The 27,172-nt window shown below is 42.3% G+C and overlaps 1 protein-coding gene across 1 annotated transcript in view; it reads right to left on the bottom strand.

Annotated features, from left to right (window-relative positions):
- VPS8 (VPS8 subunit of CORVET complex) overlaps positions 1 to 27,172 on the bottom strand; it is a 424,969-nt gene that overhangs the window by 371,692 nt on the left and 26,105 nt on the right. The window contains exons 3-7 of the mRNA XM_082262330.1: positions 23,871 to 23,939; positions 20,114 to 20,241; positions 13,007 to 13,100; positions 5,075 to 5,107; positions 4,392 to 4,446 (exon numbers count right to left, since the gene is read on the bottom strand). Coding sequence (XP_082118456.1) covers positions 4,392 to 4,446; positions 5,075 to 5,107; positions 13,007 to 13,100; positions 20,114 to 20,241; positions 23,871 to 23,939 — 379 coding nt within the window. The remainder of the gene's footprint in view (positions 1 to 4,391; positions 4,447 to 5,074; positions 5,108 to 13,006; positions 13,101 to 20,113; positions 20,242 to 23,870; positions 23,940 to 27,172) is intronic.

The following is a 27,172-nucleotide window of genomic DNA, read 5'->3' as shown; positions in this document are numbered from 1 at the left end:
AGTACATCCCTTGTGAAGTGACAGGTTTTAAGACTGTGACTAGAAACCTTGTACCAGGCCCCTAGCTGTCTCCCTCAAGTGATGGTACCAATCTGAACATCTTTCATGATAATGGAGCTGTGTAGAGCTCAACACCTAAACAACCAACTCCGCATTAGACCATTTTCCCATCAGAATGCCTGGTCACAGAGCTTTGTAGTAGTGAATAAACCCTCAGAGCTTCTAGATTTACCCTGTAAAATCCTATTCATAGACTGCAAAAATAAAGAATAGTCTAAATAATTAAAAAAATGTTATAAACACAGTAGAAAATGATGTTTTGGAAGCAGAACTGAAGGTGACAGGTAAAGTATGATCATGGAATTTAAGAATAAGCAGCACATGTGTGATGAAGGAAAGTTTAACATGGAGGTTGCATAGTGATGGATCATCGAACAAAACAAAAAATATATTTCATGCTAGTAATTAACATGAGAAAATATATTACTGAAACCTGTTGTTAAAGATATTTACATGTATAGCCGTCCACTTTACGATTTGTAATTGTAACCACAATTTATGGTTTGAAATATATATATATATGTAGCACCCTCCTAGGTAGGTGCGAGGTAAGTAAAGCCTAGTGTCTCCATATGCTTATCAAAAGAGCCTGATTGATAGTTTTGCCTGTTGCATGTGTCCATGTGTGATTCATCTGGCCTGAGGGAGTGTCCCCACTGTATCCAATAGGGGAGCCTGTTGGACAGTGGAGGAAACCCAGCCAGTGACACACAGGCTTTTGTAACTATCCCAGTGGGTTGGCACAAGCAGTGGTGCATCTTGGGATATGTTATAAAAGCCAAGGGCACATGTGACAGGGTGTCTTTGGGCAGGAAACCAGGTCCCAGAAGGAGGGTGACATTCCTCTTAGGGATGCACCGAAATTAAATTCTTGGCCGAAGCCGAATAATAATGAAATGTTTGGCCGAAGGCCGAATACCGAACGCGGTGTTTCGCATTTTTTCCATTTATTTTGCCAATTTTTTGTCCTCTCTCTTGTCCTCTCATGTCTCTCTCTCTCTCTTGTCCTCTCATGTCTCTCTCGCTCTCTCTCTCTTGTCCTCTCATGTCTCTCTCCCTAAATGGTACTGTAGGGAATGGGATTCAGTGCACACTGCAGCCTTGTACCATAGGGTTAATGTTAGTGACACTGTAGGGATTGGGAAGCATGCAGGCAGCCTTGTAAATTTTAATTGCAGATACAGGGCACTGGGCAGGTCAGGGTTAATGTGGTAACATCAATTACTCAGTGACAGTCAGTCAGTGTCAGTGTGGACTCGATCAGATTATACCGTGACAGACAGTCTCTCATAGTGGTGGTAGTAGGAGGCTGGAGGTGGACTAGTAGGAGCCTGGAAAGGAGCACAGCCGCATACATACATTACTCACTCGTGCACTGCAGCCCGCCCCACACATTCAGTGAGTCTTACTCTCCTCCCTAGTTTTTTCAATGGCACATTCAGGAAGCCAATCACGCCGTGAGTAGCGGCACAGCGGAACCAATCAGGTGTGCAGGCACGAGTGATTGGTTCGCTGTGCAGCTAATCACGGCGTGATTGGCTTCCTGAATGTGCCATTGAAAAAACTAGGGAGGAGAGTAAGACTCACTGAATGTGTGGGGCGGGCTGCAGTGCACGAGTGAGTAATGTATGTATGCTCACCGCTGAAGTGTCCCGGCTTCCCCTGCCTAACATGGAAGTCTGTGAGTCCTCCTGTCCTCCTCCGAGTCCCTTCCCCCTGTAAATATCGTGACCTCGGCGATATGAATATCGCCTACGGCCACAGAACGATAGTCGATATCATATCGACTATCGTTCAGCCCTATTGTTCGGCACAAAATTATTCGGCCTTTTGACTTATTCGGCCGAACACCGAAAGTGCTATCTTTTCTATTTTCGGCCGAATAATGTTCGGCCGCCGAATATTCGGTGCATCCCTAATTCCTCTCTCCTTCTGCTGCTGAGGATGGTGGTCACAGGCGGTCAGCCTTGTGAGCCAGGAGTGTGGAGCTGAGCCAGGAGGTCCAGGAAAGCTGACTAGTGGAGATGGAGGCAGAGCCACCTTGGGAAAAACAGTGTCCGTGAGTACCGGAAAGCTTGCCAGGGGTCTGCCCAGGAAGGGGACCACTCCAGTGGAGGGCCAGTGGACAGGTGTCAGCACACAAAGCAAGTGAGAAAGGGGGTGCCAAAATAGAACCCTGAAGAGTAAATCAAGCAGGAGCACATTATCTATCTTCACTTCAGTGCCAAGGTGAAGCAGCGGCCTTGCCACACACTACAGCTAGTTGTCCTCAAGATTGTGCATAGTTCATAGTTGGAGAATCCCACTCATCCCTTCTGCAAGTATTATAAAAATGAATCCCAGTGCCAATGCCAACAATGCCTTCTCATTCACACCTTCAGCATAAGCATTCTAGCATGCAAAGCTTTGTCTTCTTGCTAGCATTCTTCAGTAAACCTATATGAACAAAGTCCATCACGTAAAGAAACTGTTCTGCACAAAAGAAACCAAGATATATTTTTCATGTAAAAATCTGGGAGCTTATTTTCTTTCACACAATCAGTTAAAGGAACCATGTATGAATATGATGGCTACCATGGCCGATTCAACAGCTAAAATACATTGGGGAAGTTTTACTAAAACTGGTGCACACCGAATCTGGTGCAGCTGTGCGTGGTAACCAATCAGCTTCTAACTTCAGCTTGTTCAATTAAAAGATAAGTTTACCTTTTCAAAAAAAAAAGTGCACATCTTTTTAAAGGGTTAAAAACTGTGCATTTAGTTATTTTTATTTTTTTATGAGCCTGTAAAGCTTCATCATATCATAAGCAGACCATGGGCGTAATCGCAGGCTCCTGCAGACTGTTAGTGTAGCTGGGCAGGCAGCTACTGAATGACTGGAAGAATCAATGAACTACCTAGAGTGCTCATCAGTGCCCTGGTAGTTCATTGAGAACTACAAGCTGTCAGCTGCAATGGCTGCAATGACAGAAGTTGTAGTTCTCCCATTCAGCAGAACCCTGTGAATAAATTAGTTGGTCAGGTGGGCAGAGCGGGGGTTTCTCATTTAATAACTGGATACGGATGTAAGGCCCCTTTCACACGGGATTTCCGATCAGGTCCGCCTGTCAGTTTTTTCTGGTGGACTTGATCGGATGCTCCATGTACCTCAATGGAGCAGTGGATGTCAGTGGTGACATGTCCGCTGTCACCCGCTGCTCTCCGATCTAATGTGGTCTGTGAAATCCATACAGATGGAAACCCTATCTTCCATCCGTCTGGAGGATCGGATTGGATGAAAGTGGACAGGTGGTCCGTTTTCATCTGATCTCCCATAGGGGGGAGCGGGGATCTGACAGCACCATCTCTGCAAAGTAAGCAGAGACAGAGCTGTCATCCGCCTGCTCAGCCGGGATCGGCGGATCGATCCCTGCTGAGCAAAATGGAGTCCGCCGGGCGGAAAGCCCATGTGAATGGACCCTAACATGTAACAAGGTAAACTTATCCTTAAGGCCTCTTTCACACGGCCGCTCCGTTTTTTTTTTCTCCACTCTGGCACTTTTTTTTTTTCACGGACACGGATGACACTTGTGTCATCCGCTCCGTATGTCCGCATATCATCCCATCCGTTTGCGGATGATATACGGACATGATGTATGTCTACGGGGATTGCAGATGTCAGCGGATGACACCACTGACATCCGATTTTGCATCCGTTCCGTTTTTTAAACGGAAGAAAAATAGGGTTCTGTTCCATTCCAAAAAACGGAACAGAACTGAAAGGACACAAATCGGATGTCAGTGGATAGTCATCCGCTGACATCCGCAATCCCATTGACATGTCCGTATATCACCGGCAAACGGATGGGGTGATATAAGGACATACGGAGCGCCCGTGTGAAAGAGGCCTTAAGCTTTGACAATACAACCTAGAAGCTGATTGGTTACTATGCACAGCTGCACTAGATTATGTGTGCACCAGTTTTAGCAAATCTCGTCTCCCCCTTCGTGTCACACTGGAATTATGCAAGGTTTTGACCTCACTCAAAGACAAGCAGGCAACTAGTATGGTGTCTTTAGAAGTAAGTCTGAGACAGCAACCCCAATACAAATATCTTTAAAACAACAGGATTTTTCTTCAACACAAAAGATGCATCTAAAGTGTCCAACATTTCTCAGAACTGCATGCAGTGCATTCCCATACCTTTGCCTTCTCAGTTCCACAAGGTGAAGGAAAGGGACAGAGAGAAAGTTAAATATTACTACAACCAAAGAAGGATTCTTCTGAATTAAACTGTAACTTGACAACACTGTTAAGCTTGCTATGATATTAGAACAAAAGATCAGCTTACCAAATATAAGAGCCAGACCGTGAGAAGTACCCACAGCAATTAGATTAGAGATAGCCTAGAGATACAGAGAAAAAGATTAGTTAAGCTTTAATGGAATTCTTCAAAATGTAAATCTAAAGCCCCGTACACATGGGTTGAATGCCGCGCGACATCGACCCATTCAATAAAAACGTGTGTACAGCAGCAGGCTTCGACCAATGGCTGAGAGCGCTGACCAGAGTGTTCTGGGGGGGCTGCGCAATCTTCTCATTTCACAGCTCTCTATCATTCCCTGAATAGTAGTTTTGAAATTATAAGTAAAAATGATCTTTACCTTTTAGAAGCCTACCCAGATACACATCCTCCTTTCCCAACTTGCAGGAATTACTTTTTTTTCTATTGGCTGACATTCATTGTACTTTTCTAGGACAGTGAGCCGTCATGCAATAATAAAAAAAAAAGGAGTCCAGCCAACTGCAAAAGGAGGAATGACATCATTGTCTATGAGCACACTTCTTGGACATCAAACTCCTAAAGGTAAAGTTGATTTTTACTCTGTGTTCACAACTGCTCATTATAGATTACTAGAAAGCTGTGATATGAAAGAGAAATAAACAGCGTAACACATCTGCAATACATTACATGGGATAGCAAGTTGAATGTCAAGGGTATTAAAAGAAAAAAAAAAACACACAGATACTCACTATAGCTGTGGGAAGGCCAGCATCTACTTTATCCTGAAATAAGAGAATAAGAAAAATGATTATAAATATTGAATGTGAACTTTACTTTTTTTCCACTGGTTGATGTGTTGCAGGCTTAAGAAATACGATTGTTGGAGCTAAATTTTACAGCTAAATTCTAGGCAGGTATAAAATAGATACACTAATGTGGCTCTGAATTACACCATGACATTTATTTTTTAAATACAAGCACTGAAATATATGAATCTGACTTGGTATCAACATGGGGCCCCTTTACAGCAGAACTCACAAGCAGCCAAACAGTTGTGCTTACATACATAACAAGAAAACTATCAGCGCAAAACCAAATATGTGATATAACACTCAAAATAGGTGACCCCTACCGAGGAAGATGTTGGAGCCATACGCTCGTCGTAACGCGTATAAGGGGGCGGAGCTTGCGTGACCGATGCCGAACATCTCTCGAGTGACACACGCTATTATTGCCATAACAGCAGGCACGGTGAAGTGCCCTGTACATGTGAGTAAACTTCTATTTTCCTCAATGAAGCCTGATTGTTGAAACGGAGAGCACTATATTTTCCCTTTTATATATTGCATCACATGTCCCGTGTCTTGAGACCTCCGGAGGTGAGAGGCTGGTGTGTCTTTCCAGGAGTCTGATATCCTCAGTACATGCTTTTGCTGGCCCGTCTGGGTCCTTTTTGGAGGTGAGAGGCCAATCTAGCAGGTGGAGGGATTTCACAGATTGGTGTGCACTTTTCACCAGATTGCATTTCTGATTTGGACACTTGGACACTAATGCACATTTATTGGATTTTGAGCACAATCACAGCTTGTATGGACTTCAGATATTGATTATATTAACATCATTTATGTTTAGTTGTGCTTACATGCTACCAAAAGATATAGAAGAAGAGAACAGAGGGACAATGAGCTTTTCCTTTCACTGTCAAGGCACAGGCTGGGGGAGGTACAAGACCCGTAGCTGTTACCAAACTGCAGGAAAGGAACTGCTGCCCTAACAGACACGGCTGTGCTTTGTGGCAAAACTGTGTAAATTTCAGGACTGGATGAACAGATACACAAATTTTCCAGTCGTTTTTGCGTTTATTAAAAGTCAGCAACTACAAAAAATGTAGCTGCTAACTTTTAATAAACACACCCTTGCCTGTCCAACGATCCAGCGATGTAGCGTGAGGTGTACTTGAAGCGGAACTTCCACTTTTGGGTGGAACTCCGCTTTAATTTTCCTACTCTCCTTCCCTCAAGGCCTGCTACGGTCACTTGACATATCACTTTACAGAAGACTGTGTGTGCAGAACTTATTATACGGCTTGCAAAGAACAAAGGGAACTCATGAGACCACTCGATGCGTCTTACTGAACTTGCTACCAGTAGTAGTGAGGGCTATAAAGTAAAATGTAACCAGTCCATCTCAGGAAATAAGCCCCCATACATTTTATTTAGCTATGCATACATTATTTTTAAAATTACCTTTGACTTGTGTTGATGATGTGAATTTTAATGATAAGTTCACTAACTACTCACAGAAAACATTTTTCGAACAACTAATGTAAACAAATTTGTAAGTCTCCATTCACACTACCGTGACTTGTCAGGCGACTTGTCAGCCTGACAAGTCGAGGTCCGTCCCGGTCCATGCAGTGCTACAGGACCCGTTCTAATTAGAGCGACACAAGTCGCTCCGACTTAGAAGAAGGGTCCTGTACTACTTCGGGGCGACTTGCATAGACATTCATTATATGAAGTCCGTGCAAGTCGCAACGAAGTCGCGGTGCACGCGAGTTGTGAAGTCGCCCCCGAAGTCGTGCCGCTTCAATGTGAATGCGGTCTAAGGAGACACATTTAGAAGTTGCAACTGTGACTTGGTTTTTAAAGGTGCATCCCTTAGGGTTGGCATCTAGACCAAGGCTTTACTATTGGGTGAGTCACCTGGAACAAGCATGCAGGACAAAAGTTCAGACTTTTCTGGTATTTCTAACTGCATGCTGCTCCCAGGTCAATTACCTTATAGGCAGCAAAGCAAGGATGAAAATACAATTTCAGAATACGCGCCTTTAAAAAGTCAGGCAGCAATGACAGAATACATATTTATATCATCGGATACTATTGTCATTAGAGAAATATTGCCGCTGCCAGTGCTGAAAATGTTAGTTATGGGGCTTTCATTCGAGTGCTTTGAGTTCAATACTTCAATACTAGTGACTAACTTTTAACAACTTTAGAAAGAATTCTGACATTCTGGCATTGAATCAACATACAATCAGGACACTAGAATTTCCATTAAAGGGAGGTAAGCAATGACAGCTTCAAGGTCTTTAATTACAGGTATACACTTTCTCTTGCCTACCCTCTGCTAGGGTGCAGTTCATGGTTCGCTGGCTTAGGTGTACACAAAGGATTTTTTGCTATGCTTTAAAGTGTTATTAAACCCACAAAAGTAAAATCTGTCTGTATATGCAGTAAAGTATGGTTGTTACACTGTGGAACCTAAGGGGTTAAACCTAGGCATTGTGTAAAAAAGCCTTTTGATCCTGCCTTCTCTGATCCTCCCCTTCTTCCACTGACCAAACCTATCTGCTAATAGTATAGAGCATTGGAGGCACTCTGCACATGCTCAGTTTGAAGTGTAGTGCTAAAGATTTTTTTTTTAGGGGGGGGAGGAAATGGTGCGTGTGATTAGCACAGGGTCAATAGGGTCAATCAGCACTGTCCAGACAGAGGGTCAGAGGTCCTGCCGCCTCATAGGACAGTCAGAGGAGAATGAAAACTCCTCCTACATGCTTTAGCCAGACACTCATAGAAGTCATAAGACTTCTATATACAGTACTACTGATGAGAAAGGGTATTTAGCAGTTTATATTTACTAAAATAATTGCATTTTTTATGTTCTGTGTACTGTGGGAGACCAGATATAGTTAATGCAAGGTCCTGGGTTTAGTAACACTTTAAGACTAAATATAGTTTAGATCGATTTCCTAAGATCCTATGAATGTAGCCATTTTATGCAATATATTAAGTTATAATAAAAATCCCATGGCAATCAAATCACTATGTAAATGGCATGTTTTTAACATCCTTAAGACTATCCTAAAATATGGCCTATATTTATACCTGGTTCCTACATTTTTTCAGAGCTTAAGGGCTCATGCATACTGGAGTTAAAAGCACTCTATTAAGATCCCTAGAACATATAACTTTTTATGGACCTGAATGCAGCAATATTTTACACTGCTCAAAAAAAAAAATAGGAACACTTTTTAATCAGAGTATAGCATCAAGCCAATTCAACTGCTGGGAAATTGATCTGGTCAGTTTAGTAGCAGAGGGGGTTGTGAATCAGTTTTAGCTGCTTTGGTGTTAATGAATATAAAAACAGGTACACTAGATGGGCAAAAATGAGATGACCTCCAAAACAGGGATTGTTTTACAGGTAAAGGCCACTGACATTTTTTTCCCCTACTCATCTGACTGTTTTTCCTTAGTTTTGCATTTGGCTAGGGTCAATGACACTACTGGTAGCATTAGGCGATACCTGGACCCTATAGAGGTTGCACAGGCAGTCCAACTCCTCCAGGATGGCACATCAATATGTGCCACTGCCAGAAGGTTTGCTGTGTCTCCCAGCACAGTCTCAAGAGCAAGGAGAAGATTCCAGGAGGCAGGCAGTTACTCTAGGAGAGCTGGGCAGGGCCATAGAAGGTCCTTACCCTTCAGCAGGACTATAACCTGCACCTTTGTGCAAGGAGGAACACAATGAACACTGCCAGAGCCGTACAAAATGACCTCCAGGAGACAACTGGTGTGAATGTCTCTGACCAAACAATCAGAAACAGACTTCATGAGGGTAGCCTGAGGGCTCAACATCCTCTAGTGGGTCCTGTGCTCACTGCCGGGCCCGTGGAGCTGGACTGTCATTTTCCATTGAACACCAGAATTGGCAGGTCTGCCACTGGTGCCCTGTGTTTTTCACCGATGAGAGCAGGTTCACCCTGACCACATGTGACAGACATGAAAGGGTCTGGAGAAGCTGTGGAGAACGTTATGCTGCCTGTAACATCGTTCAACATGACCGGTTTGGTAGTGGGTCAGTGATGGTCTGGGGAGACCTCTACAGGCTAGACTATGGCACCCTGACTGCCATTAGGTATTGGAATCAAATCCTTGGACCCACACGGTCAGACCCTACGCTGTTTTTTGTGGGTCCTGGGTTCCTCCTGGTGCACAACAACCCCCAGCCTCATGTGGTGAGAGTATGCAGCTAGTTCCTGGAGGATGAAGGAATTGATACCATTGAATGGCCCCCCAGTCTCCTGACCTATATCGAATAGAACACCTCTAGGACATTACATTTGGGCCCATCTGACGCTGCCAGGTTGCACCTCAGTCTTTTCAGGAGCTCAGTGATGCCCTGGTCCAGATCTGGAAGGAAACAACCCAGGACACCATCTGTCATCTCATTACATAGTTACATAGTAGGTGAGGTCGAATAAAGACAATAGTCCATCCAGTTCAACCTGTGTAGGTGTGTGTGGCTGTAATCATCTCGCATACCCCTGAATGTTCTGATCCTTGAGATGTACGTCTAGTAGTCTTTTAAAAGCCACCATACTACCTGCAGAAACCACCTCTTGTGGTAGAGAATTCCACAATCTTGTAGCCCTAACAGTAAAGAACCCCCCACGTTGCCTAAGGTTAAAACGCTTCTCCTCTAATCGCATTGTATGCCCCCGAGTCCTCATGCAATCCCTGCGACTGAACAGCTTTTTTTCTAAGCCTAGATCCCCATTGAGATATTTAAAAATTGCTATCATGTCCCCCTTCAGGCGTCTCTTCTCCAGGGAGAATAAATCAAGCGATTGCAGACGCTCCTCATAATCAAGGTCCTCCAATCCCCTAATTAGTTTAGATGCCCTTCTCTGGACCCTCTCCAGCTCCAACACATCTCTTCTGAGGACTGGTGACCAGAACTGTACTCCAGATGTGGTCGGACCAGAGTTTTATAAAGTGGAAGGATTATAGTCTTATCTCTGGAAAACATCCCTTTCTTTATGCATGCTAATATTCTGCTAGCCTTGGCAGCTGCCGCTTGACATTGCATGCTGTTGCCTAGTCTATCATCCACCAAGACACCCAGATCCTTCTCCATTTTTGATTCTCCCAGGGGTTCCCCTCCTAACGTGTATTGTGCTTTTATGTTGCTAGTCCCCAAGTGCAAAACCTTACACTTCTCCACATTAAACCTCATTTGCCAAGTCGTTGCCCACTCCGTTATTTTGTCCAGGTCATTCTGTAGGATATCTGCTTCATGCTGTGCTGTTATTGCCCTGCCTAATTTTGTGTCATCTGCAAAAACTGATATTGAACTACTGATCCCGTCCTCAATGCTGTTTATGAATAAATTGAACAAGGTTGGTCCTAGGACTGAGCCTTGGGGGACCCCGCTTACTACCTCAGACCAGTCTGAGTATGCGCTGTTTATTACCACCCTTTGGACACGCCCTTTTAGCCAGTTCCGTATCCAAGAGCAAACCCTGCTGTCGATACCTGCAGACCTTATTTTATAAATTAAGCGCTTATGGGGAACTGTATCAAACGCCTTAGCAAAATCTAGGTACACCACATCCACTGGTCTGCCCCTATCTAGCTCACAGCTCACCTCCTCGTAGAATGTTAAGAGATTGGTTTGACAAGAACGCCCATTAGTAAACCCGTGCTGGTTACTACTGATGATGCGGTTGTCCTTAGCAAACTCTACGATATAGTCCCTTATCATCCCCTCCAGAAGTTTACATACTACTGATGTCAGACTGACAGGCCTATAATTTCCCGGTATATGCCTCTGACCCTTTTTGAATATCGGAATTACGTTAGCTTTCCTCCACTCCCCTGGTACATCTCCTGTCCTAATACTGTCCGCAAAGATCAGGAACAGTGGTCTGGATATAATCTTACTGAGTTCCTTGAGTACTCTCGGATGTACGCCATTCGGGCCTGGTGATTTGTTTGTGTTAAGTTTATCCAGCCTTTCCCTGATTTCACCCTCTGTTAGCCATATTGGCAAGTCCTGTGTATTACTACTAACCATACAGTCATGGTCAGTGTACCCCTCCGTTTCCTGTGTAAAGACTGACGAGAAAAAAGCATTCAGCACGGTTGCTTTTTCAGTGTCCTCTGTAACCATCCTCCCATCATCGTTAATTATGTGTGCAATATGCTCTGCCCTAGTTTTTTTGCTGTGGATATACTTAAAGAATTTCTTTGGGTTTTTTTTTTACTATCCTCCGCTATTTGTCTCTCAAAGTCTATTTTAGGCATCTTGATTTCGTGTTTACACTTCTTATTTGCCTCCTTGTATTGGTCAAAAGCCAATACTGTGCCCTCTGATTTATATTTCCTGAAGGACAATTTTTTTCCCCTAATAAGTTTTTTCACGCTAGGGTTTAGCCAGCCAGTTTTGGCTTTCTCTCTTCTAAATTTATTTCCCATAGGAATGCACTGCAAGATGCCTTTGTTTAATATATTCCTAAAGCATTCCCATTTTTCCTCTGTGGTCAGTGTTCCCAAGGTTTGGTCCCAGTTTACCCTTTCCATCAACGAGTACAATTTTGGAAAGTCTACCCTTCTGAAGTTAAGGGTTCTTATGTTCCCCACTTGCCTTGCTATATTGTTATTTACGCTAAATTTGATCATCCTGTGATTGCTAGAGCCCAGGTTGTCTTGGACCCCTACCTCCGAGATTAGGTCTGGATCATTAGTGATCAATAGATCCAGGGTTGCTTTTTCTCTAGTAGGAGACTCCACCAACTGTGACATGTAATTATCCTGTAAGGTTTCCGTGAATAGACGGGCCTTCTGTGAGTGTGTAGTCCCCTCTTCCCAGTCAATGTCGGGATAATTGAAGTCCCCCAATGTGATGACTGATCCTAGCTTTGCCACTTTACCCAAAAGTGCTAAAAATTCCTGCTCTACCTCCTCCCCTTGTTTAGGTGGCCTATAGCAAACCCCCACAAGTACTTTTCCCTTTTCTCCTTCCCTATGGAGTTCTACCTATACGGATTCTAACTCCATACTCATCCCTTCCGTAATGTCACTCCTCTCAATCACCTTTACATTATTCTTGACGTAGAGACATACCCCGCCCCCTCTTTTTCCTACCCTGTCCTTCCGGTACACTGAATACCCTTGGATATTTGCCAGCCAGTCATGTGAGGGGTCGAACCAAGTCTCCGTTATTCCCACAAGGTCTATGTCCTCCTCATGTACTAACATTTCCAACTCATCCATTTTATTAGCTAGGCTCCTGGCATTAGCATATACCCCTCTTAGTTTTACGGAAGTTAAACGTGATTGGTGGTTATGTTTATTCTTGTTTGGTCTGCGGTTCTCCCGCACAGACCTACCATTAGGAGCATGCCCCTATATTGTCAGGCACGCATACAAGCACATGGGGGCCATACAAACTACTGAGTACCATTTTGAGTTGCTGAAATTAAAATTTCAGCAAAATGGACTAGCCAACTGCATCATTTTTTCACTTTGATTTTTGGGGTGTCTTTGAACTCAGCTATCTGTAGGATGACAATTTTAATTTCCATGAAAAGATGTGGCATCCTTTCATTCCTAACACATTATCCAGTCCATATCAGTATAGATATCTAGCATGATATTTTTCCCCATAGAGATCTGATGCGTTCCTTTAATTTTTTTGAGCAGTGTATATACTAAACAGACAAACTTTAAAGGTTTTGTATGCAGGAACTCTACAGAGCCTTTTATTATGCCAGTGTGCATGAGCCCTAATACATCAGTGGTTGTTGAAGGCCTTTAAAGACTTCCTTGTATTTATAATACACAGGGAAATGTATGATTCATCTACATGTATATCCAAGCAGTATTATGACTTACTGCAGCTGACACTATCTGAGCAGAGATGCCTTTGAGCAGCAAATGGCGCAGCACAGATCCATGGCGGGAAAAAGCACCTGGTAGCTTCTTCTTTCTGAGAAGATAAAACAAAGAGCATTCTCAAATCGACATATAAGCTTCAATAGAATTTATTACTACAAAAGAGCACAGAGTCATACAGCAATTCACAAATGAGAAAGATTTAGTACAATTCTGCCAATGCTCCCATGTCCCCTTTCAGGTTTTGTTCTCATTTGCTATTATGGGTAATGCAGTAGGGGTACTGGAACACACAAAGATGGACAGAAAGAGATAAGGGAAACTCCCTGTTGGAGTTTCCAAGGCATAAGAATCCATGGGCTCACTAAGCCCACCATATTCACTCAACTTAAATACTACTTTCAGGTGAACTGACCCTTTACTGTTACAAATACTTTGGGTGCCGCCATACTGTATTATTTAGGCAAATGGTACTTTAAAGGTTCTATAAGGGTTTATAGGCTGAGCTCTGTGAAAGTACTAAATACATACATTTAGTGCTACAGCAGTGGTCACAGGATCAATAAATGTAAAAATTATTTTGCAAATCGTTCAGTCTTCTATGTAATACTGTGATCTTTCATCACATGAGACAAGGGTAAAACCCTGCAGTTGTGCTGCATATTTTACCTCCCCTGAAATGCTCCCCCTTTAGCTAGGAAGGTAGCGGACAGGGGTGTACACATGCCACAGCAGGAACTATACCCCATGTCTCACTTGGAAGGTACTACTACGCACCGAGCCTGACCCAATCAAGTGAATGGGACTGTGTTGTAACTGCTCCTGCACAGTTGCTGCGCTGTAGTCCAGCATTTGGCGGTTATAACAGGTGGTGAGGTGGTAATACAATGCCTCAGACCTGCCCGCACAAGTGTGTTGAACTAACACCTGTTATGTTGTTCATTAACATGCATTATATTATGGCATATGGCAATGCAATATTGATTTATGGCCACTTATAGGGAGCACCGGACACTTTAAAGTAGCTTTATGCACTGGACAATTTAAGGAATACCACTTAAAGCACTGGACATTTTATTCAATTATTTAGCTTGAAGCACTGGACACTTTATTCATCTAATTGCATTTTTGATTAAATAAACTTTTGATGCAATTTGTTAATTTATTGATTTATTATTGTGATTGGGCGCTTTATTAAAGGAGAAGTACAACCAAAGCATTTCTTGGTGCACTTCTCTTGTGGATCACAGGAGTGCAGTTTGTTCTGCATTCCTGGGACCCGTTTTCAGCAGACAGCAGCCTGAAGCTCTCTGTCAGCTGACGTTACAAAGCCGGTCCAGACCCAGAAGAGATTGTGACCAAAAAAAAAAAAATACCCATACTTCTCTTTAAACTTCAGTTGTTTTGCACACATTCAGTTAGATGATTTAATTAATATTTTAACGGTTTCCAGTTCGCCTACAGCACGCATGCCTAGTGCGTGTCCTCAGGGGTGCACAGCGGCTCAATCTGTGATTGCTGCATTCTCTAGACAAAGTGAATCACAGATTTCGAGTACAAGGCCAATGTGATCAACCCTGTACAATGTGATCGCTGTGACCAATCACAGTGATCACAATAACAGTAGCAGCTTCCGTGAGGGGGTCAGGTGGGAAAAAATGGCCCGCAGGGTCCATAATGAACCTGAGGAACCCGCCAGCAACTTTTTAAAAAAAATGAAAAAAATTACATTTTTTTTTTTTTAAACGGCCCCACATTGCTAAAGCGTCCCCCGGAGGTCAGGCATTCGCTAATGGACCCCCACAGAGAGGGAGAGACCACCCTCAAGACTCACTGTCCTTCAGGCACTCCCACCGGCCTTCACTGCAAAAAATCTCCAGCAAAATGTCCGAAAACGGGTGTACCAAGATGGCCGGACAAAATTGTATTTTGGAACCACTAGACAGATCCAAGGAATGGCTGCAATAAGGGATGCTCACGCCCACTTGTTTCAAAAATGCAAAAAAAAACTTTATTGAATGTAAGGCATAACACGATAAAATTACCCTTTATCAAAAGGGAATCATTTGGAGTACATGTGATAAGCATTAGCTGTGATGACATACAAAACATGCGACATAAAAACAACAACAAAACAATGACTCACACATACATGGCCGGCCACACACACACTAGGAATGATGATACACTAAAGCAGCGTCTCCCAGCATATAGCTCATATGAGAGCTTTGTTAATGCTGTCAGAGCCGTTTCTCGTGCATCTGCATGCCACTGTTATGAAATGACAATATCCAAGATGGTTGGTACCCAGTACAACACTAATATTTCAGGATAAATCAAAATATTTCAATATTACTCCTTCACCCTCATATGGCTTTTCATACACAGAAATATGTATATTTGGAGGAGTGTCTGCACCTGACAGAGGTACTAAACCATTGCTGGACCTGGTGTACAGTGTTGTACTGAATACCAACCATCTTGGATATTGTCATTTCATAACAGTGGCATGCAGATGCACGAGAAACGGCTCTGACAGCATTAACAAAGCTCTCATATGAGCTATATGCTGGGAGCCGCTGCTTTAGTGGATCATCATTCCTAGTGTGTGTGTGGCCGGCCATGTATGTGTGAGTCATTGTTTTGTTGTTGTTTTTATGTCGCATGTTTTGTATGTCATCACAGCTAATGCTTATCACATGTACTCCAAATTATTCCCTTTTGATAAAGGGTAATTTTATCCTGTTATGCCTTACATTCAATAAAGTTTTTTGCATTTTTGAAACAAGTGGGCGTGAGCATCCCTTATTGCAGCCATTCCTTGGATCTGTCTAGTGGTTCCAAAATACAATTTTGTCTAGTATCTGTTTAAGGTTGCGGTGGCTCCCCACCTCAGTGGATGACTTATAGAGATATCCTATGGGATTTTTGGATGGTTGATGACCGGACCTTGCATAGCTACCAGTCATCTTGGTCTCTAGCATTGAGCATCACCTTTTTCATGTACCAAGATGGCCACCTCCATAGAAGCAGACAGAGGCTACAACAAAATGGCGGCCCCACCCGAAAAATCGCAGGATTCGGGGCCATTTCGGGGACCCCCCAAACGCCCATCCACTTCAAAAGAACCCCAGCAAGGCCCCCCCCCGCACGATCATTGAGCACCGCGGACAGCGCACACTCGCCCGGCCCCCCCATGCGGCCTGCACACTAGGCCCCAGGCTCAGGTAGGCCTAAACAGTCCCCCACATGGGGGGGTAGGGGGGGTGGACAGGAGGGGGTCACAATAGGACAGAGGGAAACCCAGGAGTGTAAGGGTCCGACCATCCCAGGGAGAGGGCCCGCGTCCACCCCAAAATCTGCCAGGGAAGGAGGAGAACATTTACTCACCATACCGGGAACACAGGCAGGTGCCATCTCTTGACAGGAGCCCACGCCACCGGAGTAAGGGGGCTGTCGGCCAAATAGGAACGCTGCGACATCAGCCTAGACCCTGTCGTGTGCCGACCCAGCGCGGAGCTAAGGCCTGCACACGCTTGCTGGCCAGACTGGGGTAACCACTGGATATGGGGGTCCAGTCTGTCGCCCAGCCCGGCATAATTGCTTGAAGATCTCACAGAAAAAAAAGTTCCGGATAAAAAGAGGCTAGCTAAAAAAATTCTACATAAAAAAATACTTTATATGCCAGGACCAGAGATCCCAGCAAGGAACTAGGTCCTTACTCCTGACTAGGCAGATTGAAAAAACTGACATCCTATGCAGGAAGAGAGAGGGTGTACCCTCCGGGACTGCCCCATAGGCGTAGCCAGAACTTTTTCCTGCCTAGTGTCCTACTCCTGTAGGGGGCAGTATAACCCTACTGATATGAATCAGAGAGAACTGCGTCTGTCAATGAACGATAGAGAAAAAATGTTTAATTTAATTAAATGTGGCTGGTGTTTTTGCATTGAAGTCAATGGGACACAGCATGCCATTTTCAGCACCTTTTTTATTTCCATTGGCAAAATGCCAATAACTCTATTTTCGGTGGTTGATATATTAATGCATCCCTAATTTTGGGCCCCTCTATGCATCAAGGCTGTGAAAAAGCCTCACACATGTGGTATCCCCATACTCCGGAGGCATAGCAGAATGTATTTTGGGGTGTAATCGTAAGTATGCCTAGGCTGTATGTGAGAAGAAAAAAAAATATGAATTTCTTCATTTTCTAAAATATTATGACAAAAAAAAAAAAAATCACCATGCCTCTTACTATATGCCTTGGACTGTCTACAAAAAGGGGTCAGTTGGGGGGGTATTTCTACTGGCATTTAAGGACCTCCAGAAATTAGATAGGCAGTCAGTACATCAGGATTGATTGAGTTTCAAATATATATACACCATAGTTTGTAGACTCTAACTTTCACAAGCGATAAATAATGTACACTAATTTGGGTTATTTTTTTAACAAAGAAATGTAGCAGAATACATTTGGCTTAGATTTATGAAGAACAAATATTTATTAGTAAAACTTTAGAACATAAATTTCTCGTCTTTTTTCCCATATATTGCAAAAAAATACCACCAAATGAAAGCTTCATCTTTCCAAAAAAATTATATAAATTTAATTTGGGTCCAATGTTGCATGACTAAGTAGCGGTCATTCAAAATGTGACAGCACTAAAAAACTAAAAATGGCCTGGGCATGAAGGAGGTTGTACAGTCCAGTCCTGAAGTTGTTAAAAGTACTGCAATTGTTATTTAGGACTTGGGTCCATCTCAGTTTGGTGACCACTTGCAGCAGCAGCAACATGGAAAATTGTTTTATATACAAGAGAAAAAAGGTATATACTATCAAGACTCTGGGATATACATATATTTATATGCAGATCTTTTGTATTTTTAAGGAGGGTTGCCAAATAAATATCCATGGGCATGGATTTTAGGTATTTTTATAGGTAGTATTAAACCCCAACACACAAATTTATTAAAATGCAGACTGCCAATGCTGTTGTCTAAAGGTGTCTGCTTTACTACTTTAGTGATGAACAAACTACAAGCCCCATGTCTGCCATCACGGCAGACGTCTTGTGGATCTAATGAACTATGAGGGCACTGATAAGCACCCTCGTAGTACACTGACACTTCATGCGCCTCAGCAACTGTCTGCCCAGACGGAGGTACTGGTAGAGATCTGTCTGCAGGAGCCTGACATTTCACCCGCGATTCACTGATCATGAGTGCAATGCTTTGCAGGCTTTAGTGTATAAAAAATAACGAATGCACATTTTATTACTTGCAAAATCAAGTGCATTTATTATATATTTTTTTTTTGCTAAAGGTGGACATAGACTTTAATGTGCAATTTTGAGGATAAAGTAAATACACTGCTCAAAAAAAATTAATGAAACACTTTGAAAACACATCAGATCTCAATGGGGAAAAATATCATGCTGGATATCTATACTTATATGGACTGGGTAATACGATAGGAATGAAAAGTTACCACATCATTTGATGGAAATGAAAATTATCAACCTACAGAGGCTTGAATTCAAAAGACACCCCGAAAATCAAAGTGTAAAAATGATGCAGCAGAATAGTCCATTTTGCTGAAATTTCATTGCAGCAACTCAAAATGGTACTCAGTAGTTTGTATGGCCCCCACGTGCCTTTATGCATGCCTGAGAATGTCAGGGCATGCTCCAAATGAGACGACCGATGCGGTCCTGGTGTTTTTCCTCCCAGATCTGGACAAGGGCACCACTGAGCTCCTGAATAGACTGAGGTGCAACCTGGCGGCGTCAGATGGCCCAAAACATAATGTCCCAGAGATGTTCTATTGGATTTAGGTCCAACGAGCGGCGTAGGGGCCATTCAATGGTATCAATTCCTTCTTCCTCTAGGAACTGGCTGCATACTCTCACCACATAAGGCTGGGCATTGTTATGCCCCAAGAGGAATCCAGGAGCCCCTGCACCAATGTAGGGTCTGACAATGGGTCTAATGATTTCATCCCGATACCTAATGGCAGTCAGGGTGCACTGTCTAGCCTGTAGAGGTCTGTGCATCCCTCCATGGATATGCCTCCCCAGACAATCACTGACCCACCATCAAACCAGTCATGCTGAACGATGTTACAGGCAGCATAACATTCTCCACGGGTTCTCCAGACCCTTTCACGTCTGTCACATATGCTCAGGGTGAACCTGCTTTCATCTGGGAAAAGCACAGGGTGCCAGAGGCGGACCTGCCAATTCTGGTGTTCAATGGCCAATGCCAATCGAGCTCCATGGTGCCGGACAGTGAGGACAGGGCCCAATAGAGAACGTTGGGCCCTCAGGCCACCCCCATGAAGTCGGTTTCTGATTGTTTGGTTAGAGACATTCACACCAGTGGCCTGCTGGAGGTCATTTTATAGGGCTCTGGCAGTGCTCATCCTGTTCCTCCTTGCACAAAGGAGCAGATATCGGTCCTGCTGATGGGTTAAGGACCTTCTACGGCTCTGTCCAGCTCTCCTAGAGTAACGGCCTGTCTCCTGGACTCTCTTCCATGCTCTTGAAACTGTGCTGGGAGACGAAGCAAACCTTCTGGCAATGTCACGTATTGATGTGCCATCCTGGAGGAGTTGGACTGCCTGTGCAACCTCTATAGGGTCCAGGTATCGCCTCATGCTACCAGTAGTGTCACTGACCCTAGCCAAATGCAAAACTAGTGAAAAACAGTCAGAAAAGATGAGTAGGGGAAAAAAAATTCAGTGGCCTCCACTTGTAAACCATTCCTGTTTTAGAGATCGTCTCAATGTTGCACATCTAGTGCACCTTTTAATTTCATGAACACCAAAGCAGTTGAAACTGAGTAACAACCCCCTCTGCTATTTAACTGACTAGATTAATATCCCAGGAGTTTAATTGGCTTGATGCTATACTCTGATTAAAAAGTGTTCCTTTAATCCCTTTTGAGCAGTGTATACACGTTTTTCAGCAGTGCAGCTATTGTTGTACAAACAATTTATTTAATTCCAAGCTGGTAGGCAGTGGTGGTAAAGTTCTGTTAAGAATACTTTGAAAAAAAAAAGACACATGATTCATAAATCCAAAGGATATTTATATATATTATTTAATATACCTCTTGTGTGCCCGGTCACCACTATCAGAGCTGGCCAACGATGAGGTGTCACAGGAATGGGTGTCAATAGTCTCTATGTTCAACAGCACAGGATCTTCCGGTATGAAGGGTTCATCTTCATCATCTGTCTGTATAGATTAAATTTGATATTTGGTTAATACCATTAATGTATATCCCATATTAATATCTAGCTTCAACCCAGATTACTGTGTATGAATGACCAAAGGATACTCTATGGCAGCAATTGGGTTAAATGATTCTATGCCATTTGGCATGACTAGTCCTGGAGCAGGACTAAGTAGGCATACATTAAAGAGTACCAGGCAGCAGAAAAGTGTGTTGCTGGGCAAAAACTTTCTAAATATCACTATGATACGTTAATCATGGTGATCACATGACCTTTCAGGACTTAGAGTTGGGTACATATCGATCAGGCAGGGTCCCAAGTTGGGTTGTGCAGTGGTCTGTTGGAGATGAAAGTGATCTTCAGAACCTGCTACAACTGAATTTGACAGGACTTAAGTTAATGTCCACCTGGCACAAGAAACTTACCAGGAGAATGTTAAAAGGATAAGTTCACCTTTTGGAGCACCTTTCTAGCAACCGTCCTCGTGTTCCCCCAATTTCCCTCTGCAACAGCTCCCTGCAACCGTTGACACTTTTTAAAAATAGCATGGCTCTACCGGGATCTGCCCACACAAGTGCGTCATTCATTCATAAGAATCTGTGAATGAATGAACTACAAGTACAGTCTCCCACCCCAGCAAGGGTAGCTCATTGATACTTCCCACAGCTTTCAAACAGAAAGCACGTACTCCGGTACGGGCAGAAAGCTGTAGAAAGTGTGTGCAGGTGCCTACCATTGTACCCAAGATGGCAAATGGATTATGCAAATCTCTGCAGGCGCCTGAGGATAAAAATAATACATGCACATTTGTTTAACTGCAAAAACATGAATTGATTTATTTTTCAAAAGATAAATTAGCCTTTCATTATTATGGTGGAGGACATGAAGGGGTTAAGACAAAACAACCCTGCATTTTCAAAACGAGGCCAGAAAACACAGCCCCATACCCCCACATTACAGGTTTCCTTTTAAGCTACACAATAACAAACATTCCACAACCTAACTCTCCTGCGCTCAGGTGCTATGCTCAGGGAAAAGGAGTGTATCCTAGACTTTATTGATGGCACCTGGGGTCTTGCTGCCCTCTTAGGATCATGGGTATCCACAAGGACCAGAAGCGACAAAAACAAGAGAAGGGCGCACCGACCTAGTGCAATACTATTAAAACATTTATTGAAGAATAAAAAGTAACATACATTATACTCACAAACTAATGTAGTAAAAAGTGCATGTCATAATACTATCGACCTGGGTGCCTTTGCTTAATGTTTTAGGGACGCTTTCCCCTTATGAGGACCAATATTTGTAATGTGCTTGCTCTAAATGGCTTTCTTCGTATTCTCTCTCTCTAAATTTTTTTTTTAGGATCACATTCTGTTCTTCATAGTCCTCTCTGCGGGTACATGTGCACCTTAGTCTACAAAATTGGCATAAGGGAACATTTTTGATCCATCTGTAATGGTGATGGCTACAGGCATGGAGGTATGCGTTACCCTCTCTTGGTTTAAAATAGGTCCTAGAAAAAAATACGACCCTCCTCAGCCGCCCCCAGTTCTAAGTCCAGGAAAACCAGACATGTGTAATCCATTACGTGAGTGAACGTGATTCCGTAGGGATTCATGGAGCATTTCAGGTGATCAGCACATCATCTATGTATCATGTATATAGGACCAGATTCCCTCCGAATGGGTTATTGGCCCAGATATAGTGGGATTCCCAAAAACCCATAAAAAGATTGGCCCCCATAGCTGTACCTTTTACTTGCCTATAGTAGTTTTCCAAAAAGGAGAAATAATTCTGAGTTAGCATGAACTAAATGCTATCAAATGTGCATGATGGAAAGTTTGACCCACCACTAGATAGTGTAATACCGCCTGAAGTCCAAATTCATGAGGTATACAGGGAGGCTACATCCTTCTTGCCATGTATAGGATGAAATTCACCCCCCCCCCCCCAAGAGGTACCACATTGTACAGGGAGTGCAGATATGGTCCAAGTAGGTAATGGTGGGTACATTGATTGTAACCCACTGCCCTAATGAGATCTTTTGTATGGCTTTTGCTAACTAATATGTTATATTGCACTTTGAATTATTATGTGGCATACACGTTGCAGAGATATATGTTAGAACATGCTATTTTGCACTGTTAAACATCATGTATGCAGATTGCTGAGAAGGTTCGGTTGTAAATGGTGATCTTTGCACTGCAGTTGGACACTTGAATAATGCACACCACCAATGATGTGAAAGGGGTGGGACCGACTAATGAAGGCGGTTCGGTTTGCAGGTATAGATGTTTAGTGGGTCATTTGACTCTTTGGCTCTGAGGAAGAGGATTCGCCCTGGAAATGCATCAGCCTAGCCATTACAAATGTCTTCCTGCTGCATTGGATTAGTCCATGTCCTGGAGGCTACCCGTCTATGCAGTATTTTGACATGCTCTTTTTACTACATTTGTTTGTGAGTATGATGTATGTTACCTTTTATTCTTCAATAAATGTTTTAATAGTATTGCACTAGGTCGGTGCGCCCTTCTCTTGTTTTTGTCACAATAACATGTATAGACTTGGCAGATTTTCATTTTTTTTTGTTCTAGAATACTCATTTTCTCAAAAGAGAGTGGCCCGGGCCACATTTGCATAAGAACACGACTCTTCAGGGGAAAAAAAAAAAAAAAAAGTATACACAGAGAAGAATCCGGTCCCAGCTGACGCCTCGTAGGGAGAAACGCGTCGGGGGAGCTGCCACACTGTCACGTCACACGGTCCGCACTGCAGGCGGCCGCGTTCTACAGAAGCAACCTATTGTCACATGTATCACCTAATGTCATGCAAGTGCATTTCTTGGCTTGAATAAAGTTTTTTGTCATAGTTACTGCACTATTGGCGGTCTTCCTATCTCTGGGGGGGAGTTGCATATTTAATAGGTACCACCGGTTGTACAAGTGAACCCCTATTCCATTGTGGGAGGAAGCGCACTATACATTCTTTGAGCTGGAGCCGATTCTGTAAACCATCCCACCTAGGAAGCTATACACCAAACCTTGGGTCCTAAGTCTGCCCTCCTGGATTATCTGGTAAGAATGTCATATACCACAGGGTGACACCAGACACCGTATAATATTAAGAGTGAGATTTCTGGTCACTTCACCTACTATTCTAAGTGATTCCGGTTTCTTCATCCCCCAAGCACTTTGGATCACGTGGTGTTGGTTTGTAGTCATAGGATTGCAAGATTGGAAGATGTCACCATAAAATATCTCACCAAAATCAGAGACTTTGTTGTATGCATTGTCACAATATTCACAAATAAGATTTTTTGTTTCAGCAACTTATTTGCACTGTTTTTCTCACAGTTGTCCATTTGCTGGTGTTATACTATTATTATATTTTCATTGTCACTTTGCACCACTACCACTACTTCGTTGCACTGTATATATAGTTTTATATATCTATATGTATTTATTTATTATCCTATTCAATTTTATGTAATAGGTTCTTGTTGAGCGCACTATTTTTTTATTCCATTTATTCTTTTCATCTCTAGTGCTGTCACATTATTCACAGGTCAGCGCACCTTTTCTTTTTACAATTATTTACCATATGCTACAAAAAGTACAAAAGACTTACCTCATTCAAGATGCTCTCCAATGTTGGTGGAGTGTCAACTTGAGGAATGTCAAACTCTTTATCATCAATCTAAAAGGTAATCTCAGTAAATATTAAGGGACAAGTGACATGGTAAACAAAAAAGACAATATTCTTGATATGAGTTAGATTCCTCTACAACACTAAAAAAGCTCATACTTCGTTAATTTACCATTATTCTTGTTAGGGCCAAAGCAACTAATCGATTAATTGACAACTAATCAATTATGAAAATAGTTATCAACTAATTTCATAATTGATTAGTTGGTCAGCCGATTAGTTGGCCTGCATACAGAATGTGTTATTTAAGAAAAATAAGAACTTCCGCGCTATGGACTAAATGGATAGATAAGTGAATAATTAAGTGAAAAAAATGTGTATAAATAAATGAATAAAAAATATGTAGTAAATGTATAAAATATAAAATATATATATATATATATATATATATATATAGATATATCTAAAAATAGGCTGCAGCCTCCCTGGATGATAGTCCGGAGACTATGCACTGGATATAAAAGGAATAGGGGTGATGGCGCTGCCTATATAATTTAGATATAATAAAAATGTAATAAGCTGTGATGCAAAGTGCCTTAAGCTAAAAACAATAATGTGTAATATTCAAACAATAATATATTCCATAAAAACTTCAATTAAGTGCAAGTGCAAGGTATAAAAGTGCCTGCAGAAAGATTGGAAAGTGACTGGTGCAATAATTGTATGAGCAATAAATAATATTTAACATGCAATATTAATGTGCTAAAAAATATGGTGCTATATAAAGTGAGCTGTTCCACTCATACCACGTGTTGATATGGGGAATAAAAAAGTGCCAAGAGAGCAAAAAATAGAAAAAAGTTATTATTTTAAAAAAATACAGCTTGCAATGTCCAATAAGGAAAGATCCAGTAGAAAAGTCTATATCATGTGCGGTGACTTCAAAGGCAATAAAGGTGACAGCACTCGGAACAAACCGACACTCAGGTGAAAAGGTGACCCCGTGGTGGGTGGTAAGGTGCTGAGATTCCTTTGATAAAATTGCACACTTACCAGAGACACCCACCCCACACAGGGGTATAGAGCGGGTGTATTTATGGGTCTGGCAACCTAGCGGTATCCTCCTATCCCTGGGTGGAGGGCGTGTGCCGAGGATCAGGCTGGTCCTGGTGTGGATGTACCCTAGGATGGTCCCCTGTGTGCCTTCCTGCCTAGGTATGTTCCGAGGGATCCACTCAGCTCCACTCCCGATATTTAAACCTGTTTCTCCTGATCCTCATTCCTCATGTCTGCATTAAGCTTAATGCATACCTAGGCAGGAAGGCACACAGGGGACCATCCTAGGGTACATCCACACCAGGACCAGCCTGATCCTCGGCACACGCCCTCCACCCAGGGATAGGAGGATACCGCTAGGTTGCCAGACCCATAAATACACCCGCTCTATACCCCTGTGTGGGGTGGGTGTCTCTGGTAAGTGTGCAATTTTATCAAAGGAATCTCAGCACCTTACCACCCACCACGGGGTCACCTTTTCACCTGAGTGTCGGTTTGTTCCGAGTGCTGTCACCTTTATTGCCTTTGAAGTCACCGCACATGATATAGACTTTTCTACTGGATCTTTCCTTATTGGACATTGCAAGCTGTATTTTTTTAAAATAATAACTTTTTTCTATTTTTTGCTCTCTTGGCACTTTTTTATTCCCCATATCAACACGTGGTATGAGTGGAACAGCTCACTTTATATAGTATCATATTTTTTAGCACATTAATATTGCATGTTAAATATTATTTATTGCTCATACAATTATTGCACCAGTCACTTTCCAATCTTTCTGCAGGCACTTTTATACCTTGCACTTGCACTTAATTGAAGTTTTTATGGAATATATTATTGTTTGAATATTACACATTATTGTTTTTAGCTTAAGGCACTTTGCATCACAGCTTATTACATTTTTATTATATCTAAATTATATAGGCAGCGCCATCACCCCTATTCCTTTTATATATAGAATGTGTTATTTGTTTACATATCAGGAAATACAGTGCAGCACACATACAGCTCAGTACACATCCATACATGTCAGTAAGTGCCTGAGAACTTGTGAATGTGTGAGGAGCAATGCCTCATGGGACATGTAGTCCAGTTTTTTTTTACTTTGCTATAGGGGGAACTCTATACTATACTTTGTAGCTTGCTGTTTGGGCAGGAGGAGCCAGAAGGGCCGGTGGGGGACCCCAGAACAGGAGAATAAGGGCTGCTCTGTGTAAAACAATTACACAGAGCAGATAAGTAGAACATGTTTGTTGTTTTTAAAAAAAAAAATACTTTAAAGACTCTGTGCAGGGAAGATCAGCATCTGAACCCAGAGAAGGTGGAGGCTGATAGACTGGAGGTAATAGAAGGCATTACAATTACATTTAAAGTCAACTTTTACCAGGTTTGTGCATTATATTTAAAGTGATCATATACTGTACATGAAAAAAAAAAAAAAGTCTCAGCTTTTAGTACTACTTTAATATAAAAGATTTTTATCTCCCTTCCACCCTTCATATAGCTTCATGTCTGACTCCTAGTTAAAATGCCCATATATCCTAATTCTGGGTGTATTTATTTTTATATATATATGATATACATAATATGTATTATTACTTTCGCTGTTTCACAGTATAAATGAACCCCTTATAGTAGCGATTATCTGCTTTTTTTGTACTATAAAGGGCTAATTGTAGTTTTTTTAACCCCATTATTACAGGTGATACAAAAAAAGCATGCTGCTGCTACTAAGTGTTTTAGGCCTGGTTTCCCCTAATGCATTTTTTGGTGCTTTTCGCAGAAACGCACTACAGTTAATTTAACATGTTTTCCTATGGGGCACGTTCACATCTATGCTTTTATTAGCCGCTGCGTATTTGGAAAGGGTCAAATACTTTTTTCAAGACTAAATGGTGCTTTTTTAGCTTATTTGGTTCAAAAGACTTCAATGGAGAAGCTGCAGAAAAGCATTTAGTATGTTTTTGCCACGATTTGCATTTTTTTTAAATCTGCCCAACAACAAATTGGCCAAGTAAAAGCATAAGAAATGCAAAAGGCAAATCACAGCAAAATCGCGTATGCAAAAACGCACAGCAAAAAGCACTGCAGAAAAGGATCAAAAGCAAACAGCATAGGTGTGAACTGAGCCTTATACTGGCCTTACACGTATCCATTTTTAGAGGAGCATAATCATTTGAAAAATCTTTGTACATTCGCTGAATGAAAAAATGTTGTTTAAAAATGT

The sequence above is a fragment of the Pelophylax lessonae genome (assembly GCF_965119305.1).
Source record: "Pelophylax lessonae genome assembly, chromosome: 6".
In the NCBI taxonomy this organism is placed as follows: domain Eukaryota; kingdom Metazoa; phylum Chordata; class Amphibia; order Anura; family Ranidae; genus Pelophylax; species Pelophylax lessonae.
Note: the sequence above shows the minus strand (reverse complement) of the source record. Positions and strands in the feature narration are given on the sequence as shown.